The 26664-nt window shown below is 36.8% G+C and overlaps 2 protein-coding genes across 2 annotated transcripts; both read right to left on the reverse strand.

The window, feature by feature from the left end:
- Positions 1-5066: 5066 nt before the first annotated feature.
- On the reverse strand, positions 5067-16260 carry LOC130100336 (adhesion G-protein coupled receptor G2-like). Its single transcript, XM_056265764.1, has 7 exons — positions 16237-16260; positions 12112-12212; positions 11622-11737; positions 11174-11442; positions 10378-10483; positions 9972-10252; positions 5067-5184 (listed from the first exon to the last, which is right to left on the reverse strand). Exons 2-7 carry the CDS (start codon positions 12133-12135, stop codon positions 5087-5089), a joined length of 894 nt encoding a protein of 297 aa, XP_056121739.1. The 5' UTR covers positions 12136-12212; positions 16237-16260; the 3' UTR covers positions 5067-5086.
- An 84-nt stretch (positions 16261-16344) lies between these two features.
- On the reverse strand, positions 16345-25271 carry LOC130100360 (uncharacterized). Its single transcript, XM_056265788.1, has 7 exons — positions 25186-25271; positions 24930-25006; positions 23369-23608; positions 23043-23241; positions 20279-20423; positions 16604-16714; positions 16345-16482 (listed from the first exon to the last, which is right to left on the reverse strand). The coding sequence occupies exons 2-7, from the start codon at positions 24994-24996 to the stop codon at positions 16345-16347; spliced, it is 900 nt and encodes a 299-aa protein (XP_056121763.1). The 5' UTR covers positions 24997-25006; positions 25186-25271.
- Between the last annotated feature and the right edge of the window lie 1393 nt (positions 25272-26664).

Here is a 26664-nt window from a genome sequence, read left to right on the forward strand (position 1 = left end):
TATTTGAATTATCACTCAATTACTGAGTAATTTATTCATGTATTACTGTTTCTGGAAGGCTTTTATGTCTTTCAAACATTTGTACATTCAAATGTACAAATTCACGTCATTTCGTATGCAATGCAGGGATTTCTCAACTTATATGTCAGCTGAACTTCTTGACCGAATATATTTACTTGAAGTACCCCATGAGTAATCAAAAGTAATCAAAAAGTTGTCAGATTTTATCACCGCAAATGTGTAAAGTAATGGATTACATTTCTAACTACATGTTTTGTCATGTAATTTGGAATCAGTAAATGACTAAGTAATCTACCCAGCACTCCATGCTATATCACAATAATGTAAACATAATTATTATTAACATTTGTTGAGTTAAAATAACTTGATTATACTCCTAACTGGGAGCTGAAATTGATACTCACAAGTTCCAGTCCATATCGTGTTGGAAAATATCCAGAGAACTAAACAATATAAGCCTCTCATTTCTCTTGTTGAATGCTCTATTCCTCAAGAGTGTGTGTGTGTGTGTGGCATCTGTCCGCCACTTTGAAAAACTGTCATGTGATTCCTGTGGCTTCCTGTGCAAGCTGTTAACTTAATTTCATTGCAAAGTAAGGAACCATGACACATTTACCTAGAAACTTACCAACAAAAACCTCTATGTGATCTTAAGGTGAAAACAATCCAGACATAATAACTGATTAAATAATAATAAATAAATAAAAATCTTTATTTACACTAAGAGTAAAATAGCCCGTCTTGCAGTCTCGCTGGACTGTTGATAGTGTAGGGGTAAACCATACACAAAAGTTTTTATAGTATATCAAAAATATTGAAATATATTTGCATTGTTGTTCACTTATATTTATCATTTTGAAATATATTCTCAAATATAACAAAAATATATGATGTTAAGTGTGCAATATATTTACATTTATAACGTGATGTACAATATATGACAAAATATATGGTCATAAAATGTTTAGCTTGCTATTATAGCTTGACACACAGCTATAATAAATACTGTACTTACATTTAAATGACTGCAATGTAAAATGACAGATAGTTGCTTTCCTATAGGACTATTAGGCCATATTAGGTGGCACGTGCCTAACACTATACGTGCAATTATTAGATTTATTGTTGTTTTATTGACATCTTTCCTGAAGTCATTTAAATATTGAAAATATGCACAATATTTATGATGCAAGTATAAAAGTGACACTCCAACAGTGAAGTACACTTAAACAATAGATAGAACTCAGTGTTTAACACTGCACACACACTATTAAAGCTGCAGTCCGTATCTTTTCCTCTTTGTCGCCATCTCTCTGTTCGAAATCTGTAACTGCAGTGATTCGCGGAATTATTATCTTTACGTGGGTTGTAAATCGGCATGAAACAGCGCGGATGAACAGTGCTTTGAGGCGAGTGCTGCTGTCAGTCACCGCGCTGTGTGGATACTGTCATACAGAATCACAGATTCACTTTTTGAAAGTTTGACCAACATAAGAATTTTCATAAGAAAATGTCTTCTGAACAAGTAAGTAAAATCCATTTTTGTTCTGACCAACTAAGGGGGAAAAAGCATTCGACATGATAAGCTTCGTTAGATTTAATCAACGCGATTTACAGCAACCGTGCAAATTATAGCCTACTTTGTTCTCAAATTGTTCATGTTAACAACATCAGCATTGCGTGACTAATGTTAAATTTAATGTGTTTTATGGTTAGCAGCGTAGTTCAGAATTCATATTCTCCATAATAGCAAAACGAGAAAGGCACAACAAAGGAAACTCCATAACTGTGTGAATTAAGAAAACGTACTGTTACACGATTGAACTATTGAAATGTCTTACTTGTTCAGCAGAAAAAAGCCGTCTCTTCTTCCGTTTCGAACCCCTTCAAAACACGGAGTTCACGCACTCTTCAAAAGCCCCGCCGATGTTTAAATCCTTGTGTTCGCATGAGACGGTTTCTTTCTCTTTCTCTAGCCACCTTAAATCCGAAGTACGAAGTCTTTTGGGTTTTATAACTGGTGAATCTCCAGTTGACACTGATGATTGTTGTTTGGATCTTTCTGGATGCCATAAGTTTAATTATGTAAAGTGCTGCGAGAAAAGCCTATAGGGACGTCCCGCGTGACGTCACGCCATTTGGAGCAGCCATCTTGACGGTATAGAAAATGCTAAACCGCCGGTGATAATACAGCTCGTCGCGAAATATTCCTATCATGCCCGAGCGATGCTGTGCATTTGGATGCGATCAGATACGTGATCATACAAAAGGAATATCTTTATACCGTATCCCAAAAGAAACAAAATGGAGAAAAGTGGTTGGCGGCAATTAACAGGCAAAACGCATACATGCATTCCTAGATCAGTTAATTCGTTAGGCCTATTATCACATTACATTCTTTCGTTTTCAAATACCAAAAGCTGATCTTGTATTTTATTTGACACTTCTTATAAATCGTTAGAAACACAGGTTGAGACAGTCTCAATGACAGTTTATCATACTACAGTGACAGTCAGTGATTGTATAAAAAAGTATATATAGGTATTTCGTTTTTCTTGGATCAAACTAGATTAAACAAATTCATTAAAGATACACTTAATTAGGGTGACCAACAGTCCTGTTTTCCCAGGACATGTCCTGTTTTTACGTCCTGTCCTGGCTGTTTTTTATAAAGTGATGAAAATGTCCTGGTTTTTAAAAAATTGCTTGTAAAGATCAGCTCTACAGCAAAATATAGATGGGCAAACAAGGACGAGGAAGAAAAACAGGATAAAGAGGAAGAAAACTAAAGATATAAATACATTTTGTTAGTTCGTTTTTGTAAGTTTGTGAGAGCTATTTTTGTTCAATTTGGAGGTATTTCTTTTAGTTATTTATATATTTATTTTTCTAATACAGAAGAGACATTATTTCTATCATTATTTCATTGATTATTTTTTAAACCTGTCATAATAAAACATGTTGAGTAACCTCTGAGAAGCCTATCTTAATTTGTGTCTTGTAATATAACAATTTTCTATCCATACAGAGGAGGCTACTTTAAATGTATTAATTAATAAGGCATCTTTGAGTAAATTTCGAGTGTCATTTGAGTAGCCTATCTGTTTGCCGGGCCGAGTGTCCTGTTTTTTGGTAATCAAAATATGCACTTAATCTTGTTGGTGATTTTGTTTTGTGTTTTCCCCTGTAAACTCAGTTTAAAAATTGTAGGTACTATAATTTGATGAAAAAAATACATTGACCAACCTTTGCGGTGATGATTGAAAAATCATTTTCTTTTAATGAAGCTCCGGTGTAGCGTGATGGGAAGTGAATAAGGTAGCTGTAATGTCACCGAACTCAATGTCAGGAAGTTTTTCTACACATTTAATGCCTGTAAAAAGAACTTGTGGTGCTTCATATGGATATATGATTCCTAATTCCTTTATCTTCCTCTTGTATATTTATTTTTGTGATGCTAATAATAAGTGCGATGACATGACGTGGTGGGGGAAAAAATCGATTCTGTTCAGTATCGAGATATTTTGTACCATGATTTTGCACATGCAATTATATCAATACTGTAGCGCAAAGTATTTCAATATTTAGGCTAATTATACTAATAATTATATTATTAGTATATTAATATACTAATAATTATATTATTAGTATAATATACTTATAATATATATTACCCACGGCAATGGATCTATGAGTAGCCGACGGATGTATTCCGTCAAAATGGCTGACAAGCGGCTAGGGGTCACGTGACTGGGAGATCCCTATACATCTAAACATCTCGTCACGCGCAGTATAGCCGGCTAGCCGAAACTCCTTCTTTGTGTGTACGGGTGTGACGTAATGACGCAAAGACATGCTCGAATCTCCCGCGGAAACCCACCAGTACCACTGGAATTAAAATCATTATTACAAGCTAACCGTTTTGAAACTAGCTATGGCAAGCAGATAGTTTTGACCACTGGCAGAATAATTTTTTTTTAATATAATTATTTTGGATTATTTTTAACTTAAAAAAGTTACGGACTGGAGCTTTAAATAACTGTATTCAAATTTTCTGAAAATATATTTCAAACGAAACCATTTGCAAAAGTTAAAACATATGAACATATATGTTGTTAGCAAATATATTCACATACAAATATATTCACATATTTAAATAAAATATATTAAAAATAAAATAAAAATATATTTAACTAAAATATATTTATTGTGCCAATTTCAAAATTTCAATTTTTTTAATTTCAAAAATATATTCTGAAAATATCTTTCAAATATATTTATTTTGTGTATGGGAATGCGCGTGGCAGCAAGTTTGGTTGCAAATCAATCTTATTTCGAATTCGCCTTTTGCCAAACTCGCTCTACTCCCTTTTCCCATCACAGATCAGATCGGAAAGGCTTTTTTTAATCCCCATAAGGCGGCATCCATTTAATAATTTTAATAAATATAATAATTTACACTCTATGCTGTTATTGTATACCATTTAATGTATAACAAAACTGAGGTTCAAAAATAGTATCTCCCACTATTTATAAGTATAAATAGCTTTTAACTACTTATTGCAAGGAAATACTGCAATTTTCACTTAGTTTAAATAGCATATTGCTAAGAAAATATGATATTTTCACTTAAACAGTAAATAGCAATAGCCGCTGCCTTTGTTCCAGGTAGCCACATGTATTGCTTTAAAATAGCATTGTTGTAATGTGTTTCCAATATAGGCTGAAACATTCATTTTACACTTATAGATTTATTAATAAATTCAGCAACAATTGTTTTTATTTACAAATCACAGCTTTTCCTATATTTATTAGATATGATGAAGTAGCTATACGATGAGATATGATAGATTAGATCAAGGTTTTAGTATTTCAAAGAGGGAACTGCATTTCTTTAATGCGATGAACTGAAATTAGCGCAAAGGAAGTACTCTTTAAAAAAAAAAAACAGAGAAAAACACACTGGTCATGACAACACTTTCTGAGGGTTGCATGTGGGTCATCGGCTGAAGATATTTACAGCTGGAACATGTCTTCTTGTTAAAGGTTTTAGTAAGAAAACTCCTCATTTAGAGATGTCCACACTGGATTTAGTCTTGGATTGAGCTGTTTGCGCTCTGTTTTTCCTCATTGTACCACACATCCACAAAAAGATGTAAAACCCTGTAAACAAACAAACTTAATGTTTCAGTCCATCATTTTTTGGTATGATCAAAGTTTCCCTTCCCCTTCTCTTGAGTCTTCACGTCACATAATTACTTGTGGATTAACAAAGAACCTGTACTTTTGTCTTTCACTTCCTCCTAGACTATGTCGTGACTTTAAAGTAACCCTTGTTCTGATCCTAACCATGCTTTGGTAGCAGAAACAAATAGAGTTTCAGATAATGACGCATCTTTTTAATTTGACAAGTATTTCTTCCTTTTTTCCACCACCGCTACCATGGAAAATGTATATATTTTGCATCCAGACATGGGTCAATGACATGATTTGAAAACACCCTTTTCTATGATGAGCATGTTTTAAATTCTGTATTCAAATTTATTTGGTATTTTTTTGGGAGGGAGCATAAAGTCCAAAAATATCATACAATAATAATAAAATAAAAATTATACTCTGGGAACTAAAACCTTAAAGGGATAGTTCACCCAAAAATGAAAATTAGCCCATGATTTACTCACCCTGAAGTCATCCTAGGTGTATATGACATTCTTCTTTCAGACGAATACAATCAGAGTTATATTATAAAATGTCCTGGCTCTTCCAAGCTTTATAATGAGAGTGAATGGGTATATATATATATATATATATATATATATTTATTTTTAGTTATTTTAGTCGATCAAGTTATAAATATGGATAATTTTCTTACACTAACGCATCACTTCTCTTCAGAAGGCCTTTATTAACCCGCCAGAGCCGTTTTGAGGACTTTTATTATGGATGGATGCGCTTTGATGGACTTCCATAAAAAAAACAAAAAAACATTCACTCTCATTATAAAGCTTGGAAGAGCCAGGGCATTTTTTTATATAACTCCGATTGTATTCGTCTGAAAGAAGAATGTCATATACAGGATGACTTCAGGGTGAGTGAATCATGGGCTAATTAAAATTTTTGGGTGAACTATCCCTTTTTGTAGTTTGACCATAATGATATATATTTGAAAGACATATGTCTGCCAAATAAAAATCATGTGGCGTGACAAACAAAGACATGCAGAAAAAAATAAAACAGGAAACACTACGTTCACACTGAATATAATTCAGATTTATTGCTCAAATCCATTTTTTTTTATAGTTTTGTTTGGCTGTTCACATTATTTTTTAAATGTTGCCAATGTCAGATTTGAGTGTGAACAGGTCACGATCTTGAACCGCATGCGCAATAGAACAATAACAAAGGGTTTGTCCAAATACCCTCAATTGCGGGCTTAGCCAGTGAGAGCGTGTGGACGCAACAGGAAGTAAGTGCGCAAGACTGACCGAGGCCTTAAGAACATCAAATCTTGCGGTCTTGGCCATTGAGAGCGCGTGGACGTGACAGGAAGTAAGTGTGCAAGACTGACCGAGGTCTTAAGAACACCGAATCTCAGTTCCCTTAATGCACAATAAAACCCACACAGTGATGCATGATGAGAAAAGCTTAGCCTCGAGGGTTGGTGTATCCCATCATGCGTCATGTTCAGGATCTCACGTGCCCAGAAATCGTGAGATGTTGAGGAAAACATTCCACTGTAAATTAGACTAATTAGGTATTACATTTGGTAGTAAAACATAAAGCGTTTCACATTTTATTGGCGCAAATCAAATTTTGGTCACACTTTAGTTTAGGGTCCAATTCTCACTATTAACACCGATTTTTGCCTCAATAAACTCCTAATTACTGCTTATTAATAGTTAGTAAGGTAGCTGTTAAGTTTAGGTATTGGGTAGGGTTAGGGATACGGTCATACAGAATAAGGCATTAATATGTGCTTTATAAATACTAATAAACAGCCAATATCCTAGTTATATGTATGCTAATAAGTAACTAGTTAAGACCCTAAACTAAAGTGTTACCAATTTTTTTGAGTATTTTGTACAACATTTCTAACTGCTTTTTATTGCTTAATTTTGGAAGCACCACAATTACTAAATTGTCTGTTTAATAGGGACTGCTGAACAATAGACATTTAGAAGTTTATTTTAAAATACCAAATATTGTGAATTAAAATAAAGCTCTGTAAACACTTCAATTTTTACAAAACTATGAGTGTGTTCCATTGGGTAATCAAAAGTTCTACACACACGGTCTTCACGCGTTCTTGAATGCTTAGGCCAAGAATAAATGTTTAATCTGAGTAGACATGTGGTCAAGTCAAGTGAGATGGTCCTCACTGCAGAACATGAAATCCAGGGGGAGGAGTCGGATCCAGATCCAAAACCTCCCACCTTACATATACCTAAACCTACCCATCTCCACCCCCTGATCCCTAAACCCACCCCTAATCCCTAAACCCACCCCTAATCCTACCCATCTCCACCCCCTGATCCCTAAACCCACCCCTAATCCTACCCATCTCAACCCCCTGATCCCTAAACCCACCCCTAATCCTACCCATCTCCAGCCCCTGATCCCTAACCCCACCCCTAATCCCTAAACCCACCCCTAACCCTACCCATCTCCACCCCCTGATCCCTAAACCCACCCCTAATCCCTAAACCCACCCCTAATCCTACCCATCTCAACCCCCTGATCCCTAAACCCACCCCTAATCGCTAAACCCACCCCTAATCCCTAAACCCACCCCTAATCCTACCCATCTCAACCCCCTGATCCCTAAACCCACCCCTAATCCTACCCATCTCCGCCCCCTGATCCCTAAACCCACCCCTAATCCTACCCATCTCCACCCCCTGATCCCTAAACCCACCCCTAATCCCTAAACCCACCTCTTATCCTACCCATCTCAACCCCCTGATCCCTAACCCCACCCCTAATCGCTAAACCCACCCCTAATCCCTAAACCCACCCCTAATCCTACCCATCTCCGCCCCCTGATCCCTAAACCCTCCCCTAATCGCTAAACCCACCCCTAAACCTACCCATCTCCGCCCCCTGATCCCTAAACCCACCCCTAATCCCTAAACCCACCCCTAATCCTACCCATCTCCACCCCCTGATCCCTAAACCCACCCCTAATCCCTAAACACACCCCTAATCCTATCCATCTCAACCCCCTGATCCCTAAACCCACCCCTAATCGCTAAACCCACCCCTAATCCTACCCATCTCCGCCCCCTGATCCCTAAACCCACCCCTAATCCCTAAACCCAACCCTAATCCTACCCATCTCCGCCCCCTGATCCCTAAACCCACCCCTAATCCCTAAACCAAGCGTGCCGCACAAGCCCTCAAAAGTGAAGCCAAAACGTCTCGATGGCCCCCCAGTGACCGGTCCTAGTATAGCTCATAAGCCCCGCCTCCCCATGTTATTCAACATGGGGTGGTTTGTGAGACCAACAAAAATAATTAAATTACACTTCACATCTTTTTTCTAAAGATAGTTTCTATCATTTACTGTTGTTTCTATCACGTTGATGTAATTTCAAGTGTTTGTTTTTAAAATAAATTAGTTTTTAGTTAGTTATTTGATGCTATAAAAACGGTGCTGTGACATCATGATTGACAGCTGTGATTGACAGGTTCTCTGTGCGAAGTAGTAACTGAAGCACCAACGGACTTTTTTTCATAATGTTGACTATGTGGTTAGTAGTTGTATTTACCTTATTTTAACGAGGTACTGCAATCAGCAGACATCATTGGAGAGGAACGGAGCAGACAAGGCCACTTAAGAAAAGTGCAGGGCGTGTGCTTGCGATTGATTCAACGAGCGCGAGGGCGGGGCCTTGATTTCGAGGCTTTACTTCCTGCTCGCGACTGCGCATGACTGGTCCTGAAAACGCTACTGCGCAGACTCAAGTTCCAATATGTCAGCGCCATATCGGGACTCTGGCGGCTTCAGTTCTCTCCAATGGAAAAGAGCGAAGGGGCGTCGTCCATCTTTTTTTACAGTCTATGCCCTAAACCCACCCCTAATCCCTAAACCCACCCCTAATCCTACCCATCTCCACCCCTTGGATCTTGATCCGACTCCTCCCCGTGGATCTCATGTACTGCATTGAGGTGCTACTGAGTCAAGTGGAAAGACCACAAGTGTGGGTATTTGGACAGGCCCCAAAACGGAGCGCAGCACAGAATTATATAGAAGTAAACACGGAGGTTACTGAAGTCATCATTAAGGGGCCCGAACATGATAAAAAAATAAAATAAAAAAAACAGTCAAACACATCTGTATAGTGTTTTTTTTTACAATGAAAAACAATGGAAAGGTTGCGTGTATGTTGATCTAGAGTGACGTAAAAGTCGTATGAATTCTGATGTGACTGTTCAGACTGAGGTCGCACTGCAAACCATCAGACCTGTATCTGATTTAGGACCTCATATGGAAGTGGCCCAAATCAGAATAGAAAAGATCAGATTCCATGTTGTTTGTGCCGGTCACACTGTTAAGAAAACCCCCAGATCTAGGTTGGATATGTGCAACAAAAAAAAAGAAAGAAAAAAAAAGCAGATTTTGGACACTTTTGCCTGTACTCTGATGGAGAGGACTCTCGAAAAATGTATAATATTTATAATTAATGAAATTTCTAAAAATTAATTTGATATTGACAGTGGTCAATATAGATGTGTACTTCACATGTATTCAAGATGTAACGCAAATATGTTAGGACTTTATACCTGATGGTTAGACCATATGACATTTTAGAGTCATTAGATTTAACCTAATGGAACCACTATGAATACTAAGTGTACTGTACATTTAACTTGGCATGTGTTTTAAACTACAAGATTTATCGTGGACACTCATATGTACTCTATCAATCGTGTACCCTAACTAAACATACCTTGCATTGAGTTAAAGATGCAGAACAGGTAGAGTATAACGTAGTTGGTAAATCCAATGCTGAAGAAGGCCAAACCCCATGTTGTTCCCATCAGAGACATGAGGCCCAACACTGTGCCCGCGTCCTTCCAGACTGGCATCTTGCCATGCATGCTGCCCACATGTCGCAGCTTAAAGATCTGTCTGGACACTGTGATTAGGATTCCTAAATTGAACAGGAATATGACGGTGAAGTAGGAAAGGTTCACGCCATACAGGACGGAAGGCTCTTTGATCCAGCAACTGTACGAAAGAAAGGTTTGCAATGTAAGCATGTACTTCATACATTTGATGGACTGACGTAGAGGGCAACATAATTTAACTACATTTGCCTGTATCTAATGCAAATTTAAAATGTGAAGACTTACATTGCATTTGTTTTATTAGTGTCTGATAATGTCATCTCATTTTTGCCATAAAAAGACTTAGTCTTATAAACCGACAACAAGGCTCCAACAACAATAGCAGGGACTCCTGTCAAGAGGAAAAGATTGCAGGATAAACAATTTCAAGATAGCATTTTGTATTTGTTTTTTTATGAATTTAGTTCCTTCACAAATCCGTCTATTTGTGTGTTTTTTTTTTAAACATTACCCAGTCACATTTATCATTGCTTTGCAAAATGTTGCTTCTGAAATCCAGTCATTCCAATCAGATTCTCGCTAATGCAAATTCGCTGCACTGACCAACAATTTATGGGATAATTTTTATTTTTGGGTGAACAGAACTATCCCTTTAAGAACATATTATGTTTTGAGATCAAATTTTGCAATTGAGTTTCCAATTTTGCAAATTTCCCTTTAATGCTTCCTGCATGTTTATTAGACATTAGCTGCTATGCTATTTCAGCCCGATCTCATGAAAGTGCGTATCTATACCACGAATGTTATTTCTCGTGCCATTTATACGCCAAAACTGGTTTTTGCGTGCATATGCTACGCAGTTTTCGCGTGCATATGATACGCACTTTATGGCGTGTAATAAGCAGGATTCCCTCACCCCCTGACCCCCCTAATCCTACCCAAGGGTTTTCAGTGCGTAGCATATGTACGCAAAAACCAGTTTTGGCGTATAAATGACACGAGAAATAACATTCGTGGTATAGATACGCACTTTCATGAGACTGTGTTGGCTATTTACATTACATTTAGTCTTGATGCTCACCCCATCCGACCAGGGACAACTTGACCATGTAGTGTCTGATGTAAATGTTGAACACTCTGATGAGAAGAAGGTACAGGTGCAAGGCTTCAATAGCCATCCATGTGAAACAAGACAGCAGGCTGTAGTGTATCATCACAGCGATAAACACACAGAATCCGTCCATTCCCAGTGTGGCAGTCCATTCGCTGAGCATGAAGCTGATGTTGAGGAGAAACAGAGCGCCACTCAGAGACACATGGATGCTGCTGGACACTTCTGCCCTTGCGATCCTGAGAAACACACACACAGTATATATTGAAAACTCTGAGCAAAAATGGATGTAAATGAAGCATTATTGGCTTTGAAGAGTTTATATTCACACTTTTTATATCAATGTAAGTTATGCATGGAATAATGTGAATCAAAGCACAGATTATATGCATTTATATGAAAACAGAAGGAACAGCACCTGATGAACATGAACGACAAGACAGTGGAAGCAGAAAAGAAGGCAGACAGACCGCAGCCTACGTAGCTGATGGACGACAGAATTTTCCACTGCTCTTCGGATATCTCCAAGTTAGACTATTCAAAGAAGGTAGATACATAAGAGGTGGAGTGAAATTTAAACCATATCAGCTGATTATTTTAAACTGCTACACTGAAAAAAAAAAATCTTTTTTGTTGGTTTAACATTAAAATGTAATTTACTTTGGTTGTCTTAAAATTGAAATTAAATTTATAAATTGAGTTCATTGAAATTAACAATTTGAGTTAATACAACAAAGGAGATTTAATAAATAGCCTAGAAACTCAAAATATTGTTATCTGAATCACATTCATTTTCTAAGTTGATTTGACAAAAGAGACAAAAGTCGTGATAACAAATCATGAAAATATTTTTTTTTACAGTGTACTTTTACTGAATTAATTTCATGGGTGGATGTCTCAGTACTCACTAGAAGCACAGCAAAAGGGGTCATATGGTCACAGGAGCACTCCACAACATCATCTCTAGTACTATTGGTGTAACAACCATTCTCTTTCCAGGTTTTGCCTCCTATATGACAGTAAACAAAAATCAACATCAACATCAAATGACACATGTTGTAATATAAGAGCATAAGCACATTTTTTATTGAAGCAAGGGCTTGGCGGTATAATGATATATATTGTTACCAGGCTATAAAATGTCTATCGTTTTTGCTATATCATGTATATTGCGGTATGTAAATATACTGACTGGCACACTGCCAAAGTGCGCGCACAATTAAGCACAATAAGCAGTGAAAAAGAACTTAAAGGGATACTCCACTTTCTTTGGAAATAGGCTCATTTTACAACTCCCCCAGAGTTAAACTGTTGAGTTTTACCGTTTTTGAATCCATTCAGCCGATCTCCGGTTCTGACGGTACCACTTTTAGCATAGCTTAGCATACATCATTGAAGTGGACAAGACCATTAGCATTTCTCATTAAAAAATGACCAAAGTGTTTCGATATTTTTCCTATTTAAAACTTGACTCTTCTGTAGTTACATCGTGCACTAAGACCGACGGAAAATGTAAAGTTGCGATTTTCTAGGCTGATATGGCTAGGAACTATACTCTCATTCCTGCGTAATAATCAAGAAACTTTACTGCCGTACCATGAGTGCAGCAGGCGTAATGATATGACGCAGCGCCTGAAAATAGGCCACCTTCCGTCAACACAACGGAACTATTTTCAGGCGCTGCGTCATATCATTATGCCTGCTGCTCTCATGGTACGGCAGTGAAGTTTCTTGATTATTACGCAGGAATGAGAGAATAGTTCCTAGCCATATCAGCCTAGAAAATCGCAACTTTACATTTTCCGTCGGTCTTAGTGCACGATGTAACTACAGAAGAGTCAAGTTTTAAATAGGAAAAATATCGAAACACTTTGGTCATTTTTTAATGAGAAATGCTAAAGGTCTTGTCCACTTCAATTATGTATGCTAAGCTATGCTAAAAGTGGTACCGCCAGAACCGGAGATCGGCTGAATGGATTCAAAAACGGTAAAACTCAACAGTTTAACTCTGGGGGAGTTGTAAATTGAGCCTATTTCCAAAAAAAGTGGAGTATCCCTTTAAAGGGTTCATTCACCCCAAAATTACCCCATGATTTACCCACCCTCAAGCCGTCCTAGGTGTATATGACATTCTTCTTTCAGACGAATACAATCGGAGTTATATTAAAAAATGTCCTGGCTCTTCCAAGCTTTATAATGGCAGTGAATGGCCGTTTCTGTTTTGAAGTCCATAAAAGCGCATCCATCGATGATAAAACTGCTCCACACGGCTCTGGTGGGTTAATAAAGGCCTTCTGAAGCGATGCGTTAGTGTAAGAAAAAATATCCATATTTAAAACTTTATCGACTAAAATAACTAGCTTCCGGCAGATGGCCGTACAGTACGCATCGTTTACGGTGAAAGAGTAACACTTGACCTGGCGCTCAATGTAATGACGAACACGGGAGTGCAGAGGAAAGAGCAAAACAAAACACTAGTCACGAATTAGAAGTCTAAAAGGAGAATTTTTAAAGAGAAATGTGGGAGGAGCTTGAGTTTGTTGCCCAGCCCTGTTTGTTTGAACCCGCGAGAGGCGTCAAAGCTTACGACACTCCTACATCATAAGTCATACATCATCAAGTGCTACATTTTTTGGCATAAATCGATGCGTTCGGCCGTCTGCCGGAAGCGAGTTATTTTAGTCGATAAAGTTTTAAACATGGATAATTTTCTTACACTAACGCATCGCTTCACTTCAGAAGGCCTTTATTAACCCGCCAGAGCCGTGTGGAGCACTTTTATCATGGATGGATGCGCTTTAATGGACTTCAAAACAAAAACAACCATTCACTCTCATTATAAAGCTTGGAAGAGCCAGGACGTTTTATAATATAACTCCGATTGTATTCGTCTGAAAGAAGAATGTCATATACACCTAGGATGACTTGAAGGTGAGTAAATCATGGGGTAATTTTCATTTTTGGGTGAACTATCCCTTCAATGCAGCGCGGAATCTGGAATTCAGTTCTCTTTCACGTCTTACTGCGCTTGAATGGTCAAATACATGCACAATTATGTCAAAATGCCCATCATGTGGAGTATTCATGTAAACACAGACGGTTGTGTCTCAAGTGAAAGTAAACAAGATGCACTCTCAGAAAATAAAGTACATAATTGTACCTTTAGGGGTACAATGGCTTGTCACAGATTTTGTACCCTTGGCATAGGGTACATATTTGTACCCTTGTGCCAAAACTTTTATTTCCTTTATTTCAAGGTTATTTCAAGGCTACTCAAATATAGTGATAAGTTAAAAGCTACCTTAAATAATTAAGGTATCATTAAAACCTTTAAACAACAACTTTTACAAAAAATAAATAAAAAATGGCTTAGCAGAGTCTGTCTCGATATTGTACACAGCAAAAACTCCAGTGTTAAATATGGCTCCAGACTCAAGAGTGTTAAAATGGTAATATACGAGTGTTAAATTAACATTCAAGAGTGTTAAAGTTAATGAGCTCATTAAGTGATTCATTGAGTGATGATTGACCATTATTGAAGACACCTGAAGGAGAAAATCTATTTTTGTGTTTGCTTTAGTTGGGCCTTAAACTGTTAACATTAGATTTTGTTTGGCTGTTGTATCTGAGTTATAACTGCCAGATGAACAAAGAGAAAAGTTGATCAGGTGGTGTTGATTATGTTTTGACATAATCATAATTTGTCCTGAATCAGCTGAACTCATTAAGAGTCTAACCTCTTAAATGTATATTGTTGATTCCAGCATCACTGTGATTCTACAGCATAAGATCCAGAATTTTCTAAATAATCTAAAATATTTCTAAAAAGTTGTTCTGAAAAAACAAAATCTTTCTTTTAGGCACACACAGACATCAATAATCAGTGTATGAATCTCAACAATGGTGACAAACAGAATATGCCATTAGGGAAAGGAAATTACTAAGACAATTCAGATAAAACCACAATACATGATGGGAGCCATGAATGAGTTTTGATTGGTGGCACCCAGAATGCACTGCAACATGCTTTATTATTGTCACCATTGTTGAGATTCACAGGCTGATTATTGATGTCAGTGTGTCTAAATAAAAAACAATTTCAAAGTATTCTGATTAGAACAACTTTTATGAAATATTTTGGATTATATTGAAAACGTTGAAAACCATTTACTGTAGAATCACAGTCTGCTGTAATCAACAAGGTAGACATAACTCTCTAAATGAGATTTGTGATTCAGATCAAATTATGATTATGTCAAAACATAACCAACACCATCTGATCAACTTTTCTCTTTGTTCATCTGGCAGTTATAACTCAGATACAACAGCCAAACAAAATCTAATGTTAACAGTTTAAGAGTCAATAGCCCAACTAAAGCAAACACTGATCACCATAATGGTGTCTTAAAAATAGATTTTCTCCTTCAGTGATTCTGCTTGTTAACATCAGGTGTCTTCAATAATGGTCAAATATCACTCAATGAATCACTTAATTAGCTCATTAACTTTAACACACTTGAACACAGGAGAGTTAATTTAACACTGGAGTTTTTGCTTTGTACCTTAACCTTTAAAAGAAAGGGTACATATATGTACCTTTAATGCTTGGGAACATATATGTACCTTTTTGACCCTCAAAAAGGTACATATATGTACCTTGAGGTCCAATAATAAGCCCTATGGGGTACATTATTGTAGATTGTACCTTGGGGGACAAAAATGGACTCCTACTGTACCCCTTTTTCTGACAGTGTGTGATGAAACCAGATGTGTATCAGTATAATGGATCCATGCTTTTGGTCTTAAAGTGACAGCAGCCTAATATACTGTACCCACCACTCTTTTTGTTGTATTGTATTTGTCCTATTGTTTGCAATTTGCTTCTTCTTTTTAATAACAGAAATGAGATAAAAGAACACAAACTATATTGTGATATATATATCGTTATCGTGAATTAAAATTTCTCATTTCGTGAAATAAGAATTTGGTCACATCGCCCATGCACCCAAAGAAGCAATTAACCATTACTGTACCTTTTTCATCATAGAACTGACAGGACAGGTGTTTCTTTAAATATAAATATAAAACAGGAACAAATCATTATTAGGACATTTTGAGGCAATTTGAGAATATAAAAAATTTCAAGTTACACTTACAGATTTGTCTATGGTTTTAATTCTGAACTGAATTTTAAGTCGATCAGTCAATTTGTTAGTGTCAGGTCCAGGGAATTCAATCCGTATGATTTTCGAGATAACATCTTTATTTCCCAGGTTAAGCTGTAAAAAAAGACAATAGTTTGATTTATAAATTTAAGCTTACTGTAAACTTGAGAATCTGTGTGACATGCAACAGTGTTCTTATCGCATGACAAACATTAAAAGGGGGTTTGATTTGAACCTTAAAGTGCTCATCTGCATTGTAGGTAACTACACCAATTTTGTTTTCCGATTGGTTTTGGAAAGGCTTCAACGGGATCCACATCTCAGCCACTTCATCATTATCTAATACCTTAAAAGGAAAAAACACATCAGCTCTCTTTAATAATAATAATAATAATAATCTAAATTAAAGAACTACATTCTTAAGTAAATAGGCTAAACATTTTCTACATTGTTTGTTTAGAAGTGTAAAAGCTGCTAATTCTTTCATGTATAGCGAAATGACAGAAGATGTCTTTTAGGGTTTCACACTAGGATCATGCAAGACTTGTCGGATATTCAATCTGCAATAATGAATCTAAAAATAAAATTACTACTCAGATTTCACTAAATGTTGCTTTGCTGGCCATAAATGCAGTGGATTCATGATAAATCCTTTGCAAACAAACTACACAGTTATAACTAAAAGCATTGGGTGGTGCTGTGCTGAGCATGGAATAAAGGTCATTGTATTTGATAACACAAGAGTGGTGCAGGTATGACATCAGTTTTTTTTTAGATCTTCCAATTCCATCGTCCTGAAGTCAATGTTTTTTTAAAAATTTTTTTTTTTTTTTGTTAAATGGCTGAAATGGTCTGTGGTGAACACAAGACACTTTCACATTTTATCCTACGACATAAAATACATCTGTGAGGCCCAGGGGCGTAGCAGCCATTATAAAAGTGGGGGGGACAAAAGCTGTATGGTGATGTGACCCAAAGGTCAGTCCTTCCAGAAAAATGAGGAGTTTTTTTGTGATTGTTGCGGGCAAAAATCCTTGATTATGCGTCACGTTTGCTTTAAAAATGCGATGGAATATGCGGGATATTTATGCAATTTTATGTGATGAAATTGCGGGAACTTGCAAAAACTGCGGTTTGATGAAAAAGAGAAAAACTGTTCTCACTAGGCTACTACCTTACTGTAAAGAGTCATTTCTTATTACTTCCTATGATAAGCAAGCATATACATCACAGTACGTGCTGGAATATTTTATCTTGTTTTATTTCAGACCTTAATAAACACATCAAACTTACAAAACACTGATAAGTCAAACAAGTTCTGTAGCTTTAAAAAAGGAATATGGTACAACTTCTGTAAAAATGAATAAATAAAATATATTAAAAAAAATGTTTCCTGTTATACAGCTTTTCGATGATGTTCACGTCGCGTAATTACGTCACTTCATAACGTTCCCATGGCAACAGGGGGAAACGGCTGCTCTCGTGTGAAGCAAACGCAACATTTTTCAACTTTCTGCTAAGATATTTTTTGCAACGAAAATGCGAGGATTATGAAATCATGCAAGCCCCGCAAATTTTGCACGGAAATCGGCAATTTATGTGGCGAAAGTGCGGCGTATTTGAAAAAATGCCCCCGCATAAATATGCGGACTTTGGCTGATTATGCACTAAATCATGCGATCGCATAATCGCGTTTTTCTGGAGGGACTGAAAGGTGATGTTCATAATAATACATTTTAGATTTTACAGCACCCTAGTGGCAATTTTGGGAACATGCCATGATTTCACAATTGTGAAATCATACTCAAAATAAAAAAATACTGCAGGACTTGAGACTTTCTGACCAGTGTGGACATCTATACTTTATTTTTATAAAATAAAGATATTTTATGATATTTACAATATTTCAGTTAAACTACACTTGAACAATAACTTTTATCTTAACTTACTTCTTAACAGTTGGACCAAAAAAAAGTGTTCAATGAGTTTACAGTATACAGATTACATCTAGCCTACAGTAATTTTATACAACAGACATTTTATAAAAATATATCAATAAAACCTAAATCAATGTATTCGGTATTGGACATCAATTTAACATTGACATGTTGAATTTTCATTGAATTTTGGTCACCCGACGTCGCAACCGAAATTTAACCAAATATCAATGTCTTATGACGTTGTGTGCCTGCTGGGAATAATCTGTTAGGTCTCATTTAACAGACGCTTTTATCCAAAGCAACAAGTAGGAGAGCATTTAACACACACTCGGCACAATCCGGCGCGACGTGACGAGGTCCATACGGGTTCTGTTGTCTTACACGTCTTTCTGCGTTACAGTAGGTTAAATCATAACAAGTGTGATTCATGTCATCGCGACATACTGTAACACATTATACTTACAGTGTGTGTTTGAAAAAAATGATGTAATCGTCCTCTGCTTTTTTTCTGGGGTGCAGACGGCCAAACAGCAAAGCGACTAAACGAACACGAAAATTCGCAAGAGCTACAAGAGATTTGAAGCTCATGGCAGATGCGCCCAATAGATGCTTCGCGCTGTGATTGGCTGAATGTTAGTTCACTCAAGTCTAAGTAACAAATCAGAGAGAACATGGGCAGAAATTGTGTCGCTGGATCAAAAAAAATGCGCTGGGACAGAATCACCTGTTTCTAAAAGTGCGGGGGACGTGTCCCGGTTGCTACGCCCCTGGTGAGGCCTATTAAGTTACCCGACTTGTGATTTTTTTAAGCTGTTACGTGTCTAAAAAAAGACGGTTGCTAATAAGTGGCTAAATGTGACTACAGACGCTGTCGAGGAGATTAGGGCCGTTACATAGTCAACGCGAGAAACGCGAGCGATGCGAGCTAAACGCTCCTTTTCATAGTACACAAGCAGACGCAAGCGTCACCGGCGATGCGTGAAATGCAATACACCGATCGCGCAACAGGGGGTAGTAGAGTCTAGAGTCGGGTCACGTGATATTCAGATCAAAATGGCAACTGAAGAGGAGTGCATATTGCTGATTTTACATCGGCGGCAATAAAACAAGCTCACATAACTTTTCCTCTTCGCCCCCCATTGTATTCAAATCTTCTTCTTCTGTAAACATAATAATATATCTTTTTATGTACATTACTTGCAATGTCGCCCCCACCGACAACGCATAGTATTGCGTGCATCGGCGCGTCGCGTATCAAAAACTAGGATGACACATTTGGCTACGCATCGACGCATTAATGGCGGCCGAAGCGTAGCGATGTGTAGCCTTGCGCACGCGTATGCGCACAGATGCGTTGACTATGTAAGAGCCCTAAATGTCATCACGCCGAAAAGGTAAGATCAGTTACAGCATTATTATGCTTATAATCGTGCTTTAAACTATTCGAACTCAAACGTTCTGGGGTTTTTTTTTTTAGATAAAAACTGAAAGAGTTGTCGGAAGCTTAGTGATGGTGACGCTGAAGTCATGTGACCAAGGCCGTTGTGTTGTTGGTTTATAGCCTACCTTTAGCTTTATACTTCTGGCGACTGCATTTAGGCTTCAAAATTCATCAAAGTTGTATTCGTGATAATAATTATCTTGATAGACAAAACGTGTAGGTATTATAAACTTTTGTTAATCACAGAGCTTGTTTTTAGCGATAATCCAAAAAGCCTATGGGAAAATCCTATTGGGTTTTGCTGAGAGAACCAGTGAGATGCTAACTGTCATTGCAGCTATTATTTTTGATCATGCAAGACCGACTTGCTGAGTACATTCATATTTTTCTGGGATTTTTATATGCATTTAAAAAAAATCCTCATGGACAAAAATGAAGAGGTGCTGCAAAAATCACTTACAGCAGTTTAGCAGCTTTATATAATTATATCAGCAAGGACCTTTGGCGTTTATGGGGCAGGTATACTTACACGTGGAGCATGGATTTGTGCATACTCTTCTGTCATGCTCAAATTCATCTTAACCACAGTCATGGAAAGATCCTCATGATAATACGTCTTGGATTGCTCAGGAACAGTCATATTTATAACACCATGTATGGCTTTCTTCTCCACTCTGCACAAAGGTGTGATAAACATAAAACCAGGTCCAAAGCAGTGTTTCCAACCCCACAACAACACACATTTAGGATTTCCGATAAAGACTCAATTTTGAAGTGTCAGATAAAGGTGTACTCAAGGTGAAGTGCTTTTTTTGTTTCTTCGCTTAGGGTTAAAAAGAAGTTCGAAAATACCTTTTCAGCGTTTTCATGCGTTTTCCTCTCAATAACAAAATAAACACACCAAAAATGAGGGCGGTGAGAAAACAGCAGTTAAGAAAGCATCTGATCATAGCGATGTGGATGTTTGAACCAGCTCTGTGATACCAGCATGTACTTACTACAGAGTTTGGGTTAAAATTAGGGTTTGGTTTAGGGTTAGTTTAGTTGCATGAAATTATGCATAATTTATAGTTATTACTACAGTAAGTACATCTAACATGTAACAGACACTATAAAATAAACTTTTTTTGTAAAACTCTGTAGTGCCACTTTTATTAAATATAATGCATTATTATTATTATTAATATTAAGGGAGAAATGTGGGATGAAAAGAATAAACGGCACTTTATACAGAAGATTCTTTTGAAGCAGCAGCTTTTCAGCTTTTACAGCGTTTCAGTTCTACTATAAAGCCCTTCGTGTGTTCATGTTTTTACTTACGGACGTCTGACCTCGACAGACTGAACAGAAGAGAAATGAACCGAAGAAGATTTCCATGGAAAAAGGCGGAGTCTCGTAGCCACACCCACCTATGACATAATCGACACGGACTAATGGTAGTGCGGAGGTGTTTACCAGTCGGAGCGAACTTTTCTAAAAAGTTTGTTCGAAACTAACTCCAAGTGAAATCGAAGAACTAGTGTGATGTAATTTCAAACTAAATCAGGCCGAAGTTCATTTGAAGTATATCGCATCCCAAATCTGTACTGCTGTGGGGCCTCCAGGAACAGGGGTTGGAAACATAACAAACTTAAAGGGTTAGTTCACCCAAAAATTAAAATTCTGTCAGTAATTACTCACCCTCATGTTGTTCCAACCCCGTAAGACCTTCGTTCATCTTCGGAACACGAATTAAGATATTTTTGATGAAATCTGAGAGCTGGATCACTCCTCCATACTAGTCCATAGGCTTCTTCAGGGATTGAACTTGCCGGCCTCGAAAAGTTATTATAGACATCGTTAAAATAGTCCAAGTGACTACAGTGGCTCAATCTTAAATTTATCAAGCGACGAGAATACTTTTTGTGCGCAAAACCCCCCAAAAATAACGACTTTATTTCAACTATTAATTTCCTTCTCTTTGGGCCTTGAGTCAGTTCACTAGTGTAAAAGCGTAAGCTTCTGTTGTTGTACGTCACACGCATCACGCACATGACCAGCGTCGGCCAATAGTGAGCCTACGTGTGACGTAGCTCTACGGAATCACACTACGTTAACTGACTAGAGGCCCAAAGAGAAGGAAATGAATAGTTGAAATAAAGTCGTTATTTTTGTTTGTTTTTGCGCACAAAAAGTATTCTCGTCGGTTGATAAACTTAAGATTGAGCCACTGTAGTCACTCGGACTATTTTAACGATGTCTTTAATAACTTTTTGAGGCCGGCAAGTTCAATCCCTGAAGAAGCCTATGGACTAGTATGGAGGAGTGATCCAGCTCTCAGATTTCATCAAAAATATCTTAATTCGTGTTCCGAAGATGAACGTAGGTCTTACGGGGTTGGAACAACATGAGGGTGAGTAATTACTGACAGAACTTTCATTTTTGGGTGAACTATCCCTTTCAAGGACAACTCCGGCGTAAAATGAACCTTTGGTCTAATAACACATTGGTACCTAGTCAACCGTTCTCTGAGATTTATTTTCATGATAATCGAATGTAAAGAGTTTTATCTCTAAAAACTGTTTAGCGTATAACGCTAGTATATAGGGCATAGAGTAATGATGAAAAATAAAGATCGCTAGTTAATACCACTAACAAGGCTCAAAATAGCCCCACACTGACACGGTAACATAATGAGGGTCCCTACATGCAAACCGAAGCATTGAGAACGTTGTAAGTGTACAGACCGTTTAATAAGAAGATAAAGACAGTCCACTTCGCATATACAGACAGGAGCCATCTTTGGAAAACAGTCTCGACAAGTCGAACCACGAACGCCGTTCATACAGTTTAGAAGTTCGCTGAACTTCATACAGTTCAGCTCACTTGTCACGGCGTTCGTGGTTCGACTGGTCGAGACTGTTTTCCAAAGATGGCTCCTGTCTGTATATGCGAAGTGGACTGTCTTTATCTTCTTATTAAACGGTCTGTACACTTACAACGTTCTCAATGCTTCGGTTTGCATGTAGGGACCCTCATTATGCTACCGTGTTAGTGTGGGGCTATTTTGAGCCTTGTTAGTGGTATAACTAGCGATCTTTATTTTTCATTGCTCTATGCCCTATATACCTGCGTTATAAGCTAAACAGTTTTTAGAGATAAAACTCTTTACATTCGCTTACCATGAAAACAAATCTCAGAGAACGGTTGACTAGGTACCAATGTGTTATTAGACCAAAGGTTCATTTTGCGCCGGAGTTGTCCTTTAAGGATTGTACTAAAGGATATTAAAATCTTAATAAGGTTTTATTTACCCAATGTAGGTATTCACCATAGTTTCATTAAAGATCACATCTTGGCACATTTTTTTCATACTGAGAAGGTTTCTCAGGTCTTTTGGGATTTTCATTTGTTGATCTTTCTCGTTCAAGAGCTTTCTTATTTCGACAGGCAAGCAATCCACCACAGTACACAGTGAAATCGTTTTTTCTTTACACAGTGATGCATTGTTTTCTGGAATAGATGGAAGGAATAATTAATGTCCTGAGTAAACAGTTACATCATGTTATCAATGCACATAGTATACTATCATAATGCTGTTGTGTTACTGAGCAATGGAAGAAAAGAAGTCTATACTTACTTATGCTGAATTCAACTCTAGTGTTATTCTTATTTTTCTTTGCACATATGTCAAATTTTTTCGGTGCGGTAAAGTTTTGGTCTTCAAAGAAATCGTTAAAGGAGCACTCAATATAACATGAATTGGTTGTTGAGTTACAAAGTATTTTTTTTGCAGTGTCATGAACAGTAATGTTGTGTCCAGATTCCAATGAGATTGTCATCTCCAATGTCCGTGTGTTATTTGCCAGTGTTATATTCCCTAAAGAGATAATTCAAATTACACAGTGAAATGTAAGTCTCTAAAAGACTTATCAGTTATAATTTCTATTGTAGGGAAGACTGGGTCATCTCAGTGACTATAAAATGTAGTGCTTTCTCAGTGGTTTTGTATGTTGATTCCAAATACCTTGTTCAACTTAGTGATTTTATAAATTCTATTCTCGATTCTAAAATTACAGTAAATTACTATAATTAAAAAGTTTGGGGTTAGTATGAGTTTATAATGTTTTTGAAAGAAGTCTCTTATGCTCACCAAGGCTGTGTTTATTGGAGCATAAATATAGTACAGTAATATTGTGAAATATTATTATAATTTAAAATAACGGTTTAAAAAAAATTCTAGGTAAATATATTTTAAAATGTAATTTATTCATGTGATGCAAAGCTGAAATTTCAGCAAATCATTATAATATAAACAAGCAAACAATAAGATCATACTGACATACATTTTAAGAAGTGTCAACTGCATAATAAAGGTAGATTTGAACTCAACCCTTTGTGTTAAGTTACGTTGTCAGGACAAGAGTATCGCTCACACATGTCAGGATAGGTCGAATCGTCACATGTTTTATAGGTTGTCATTTTTATAAAATATTTATATTTCCAATGGCCTATAAATTACATTTTTGGGTGAGATTTTTCCTCTTATATTTCATTTGTATTAATGTTTGCATTTTGTTAAAAACCCTACAATAAACTGTTAATGGCAAGGTCTGTACAGAAATTGAAAATAAAGCCACGCAAAATAATTTATTAAAAACGTTTTTTGCATGCAGATTTGTAAGTAAATTACCATTTGGAATTCATTAAAATCTACTATATCTTTTTATATATATAAAAAAAAAAAAATATTTGATGGCAATGATATTTACGCTTTACAAGCTTAAATTTAGTACTTACTAATATAGAATATACTTTGTTTTTTAAATTCTGCCTGAACTAACTATATTCAGGTAGAAATTACATTAGTTTTTTTTTACTTCACCACAGAATATTTGTTATCAATGAAGTCAAAATTCTGAGGGAAAGCTTCAGTCTAAATGTTTACTTTATGAGTATGTTTATGGGAATCTTATGCAAATATTTTCAGTATATTTCTAATTTGATTATTGGAATCTAAAAACCATCCAAAATGAAAATTTTAAAAACAAGAAATTTAAACAAAGAAAGTATTTCTCATCTCAGGAAGAGTGATTCCACCATGTATAACCTCTTTGTGCTTTAGCAATCAGTTGTAAATAAACTGGCAATAGAAATCAATTTAATATATTTCAAATTAATTAAGTGTTTTCAATAGTTACCACTTTCATAATAAAATTCGTCAGCATCCAGGCCATAGATCATGATCAGAAGTAAAAGGAGTGTCATATCTTCAGCTCTGTGGGACATATTTTTTGGGAGGTCAGAATACAGACATGGAAATGACAATATATATCATAACATCATACATTAGTAGCTTAATAACATTAATCTTTTCACATCTATTTACACCCCTTAAAATGACTTAATTATAAAAATGCTCTCCAATATGAGCCTAAAAGCGTTTGATTTACATACCTTGGAGTTTTCTTAGCTGGTTGAAGTGGTGACAGCTCTGTATAGTCAGATAATTATTCACAGACTGAGTTGATCATCAGCCACACTCAAATTTTGTGGCTTCAGCTACATCCAATGAGCTCTCCAGAAAGCAGAGGACAATGACAAGGCTTGTCATAACTTTTTATTTATGACAATCATCAACACGATATGATGTTTGTTATTAGACAGTATAACAGACTGTATATGAGCTTATCATTAGTGACAACAGCCTCTGTTAACGTCATCATGAAAGAAAATTGCGAACAATGCAGCATTCATTATATATGGTTTTTCCATGCTCATCATTACTTTATTTTTTAAGTTCATATTACTCATAATGTTAATGTTTAATCAAAATAACTTATCCTCTCGGAGAGACATCTCTTCTCTGATGATGTGTTTACTAGTGTGGGGGCGGGGCAACCTGTCACTCACATGAGATCAACCAATAGCAAACCACATCCATCCAACCATCCAAATCGATTCCCAAAGACAAAATCAAGTCATTTCTTCATTTCCAGAACTTCATTTCTTTTTCTTGTTTGAGAAGCCATTTCACTCAGTTATACAGTGCCTTGCCAGAACAGGTCTCTGTTTGGATTAAAATAGGCCAAAACTTAAAGAGTCTATGATTGGATCATTATCGCAGTGATTATTATGTTTCTAGCATGTTATATGTTTGGCAACCGTTCTTCTGACCCTAATTGACGGAGTGTGTAGCTTTTCATATCTTAAACATCCATGAAGACACATCATGGCCATATTCCAGGATGACAATGTCAAGATTCATCAGGCTCAAACTGTGAAAGAATGATTATGAGGAAGAATGAAGAATCATTTTCACACATGAATTGTCTCCTTTGAGTCCAGAGCTTAAACTCATTAAAAGTCTTTGGGATTTGCTGGAGGAGACTTTACAGAGTGATGGTGTTACGGGTGTGCACGGAGATGAACCCAAACGCAGACGGTGTATAATGAACTCAGGGTTTATTGGGACAAAACAGGAAAACAAAACCCACGAGGGGGCAAAACAGACGAAACAAGGGATATAAGACTGGCAAGACTAGACTAGATAATGACTGAACAAGAAAAACAACACTTTGTATAATACTAACAATGACTACTAACTACGACTTTCCATGACAAGACTTTCCACAGAATACTCACAGGTAACATTTGGCAATGAACCGACACAAGACAGCAAACACAAGGGGATTAAATAAGGAGACTAATCAAGACATAACAGGTGACACGGATAAAGCAATAATGACTGAATCAGGATAACAAGGGGGCGGGTTTAAGAGACGAGACAACACAAGCACATGACCAAAACACAAGGCCATGTGCTTGCACACAGAACATGGGTCTGTCATGATCCTGCCGCAATACTAAGAGAATCACGGACATGATGGCAGAATCATGACAGAACCCCCTCCTTAAGGAGCGGCTACCAGACGC

This window comes from Rhinichthys klamathensis, unplaced genomic scaffold (genome assembly GCF_029890125.1).
Source record: "Rhinichthys klamathensis goyatoka isolate OS25496 unplaced genomic scaffold, OSU_Roscu_1.1 h1tg000240l_1, whole genome shotgun sequence".
In the NCBI taxonomy this organism is placed as follows: Eukaryota; Metazoa; Chordata; class Actinopteri; order Cypriniformes; family Leuciscidae; genus Rhinichthys; species Rhinichthys klamathensis.

Excerpts from the sequence above, each read along its gene's own strand:
- LOC130100336 (XM_056265764.1), bottom strand. The coding sequence starts at position 12,135 with ATGACCCCTTTTGCTGTGCTTCTA. Across the intron at positions 10,484-11,173 it reads GTTGTCCCTGGTCGGATGGG|GAGTCCCTGCTATTGTTGTT; the intron begins GTGAGCATCAAG and ends TCCTCTTGACAG. Across the intron at positions 10,253-10,377 it reads ACTAATAAAACAAATGCAAT|TTGCTGGATCAAAGAGCCTT; the intron begins GTAAGTCTTCAC and ends TCTTTCGTACAG.
- LOC130100360 (XM_056265788.1), bottom strand. The coding sequence starts at position 24,996 with ATGACACTCCTTTTACTTCTGATCATGATCTATGGCCTGGATGCTGAC. Across the intron at positions 23,242-23,368 it reads TAGAGTTGAATTCAGCATAA|AAAACAATGCATCACTGTGT; the intron begins GTAAGTATAGAC and ends CATCTATTCCAG. Across the intron at positions 16,715-20,278 it reads CACAAATCCATGCTCCACGT|GTATTAGATAATGATGAAGT; the intron begins GTAAGTATACCT and ends TTTCCTTTTAAG.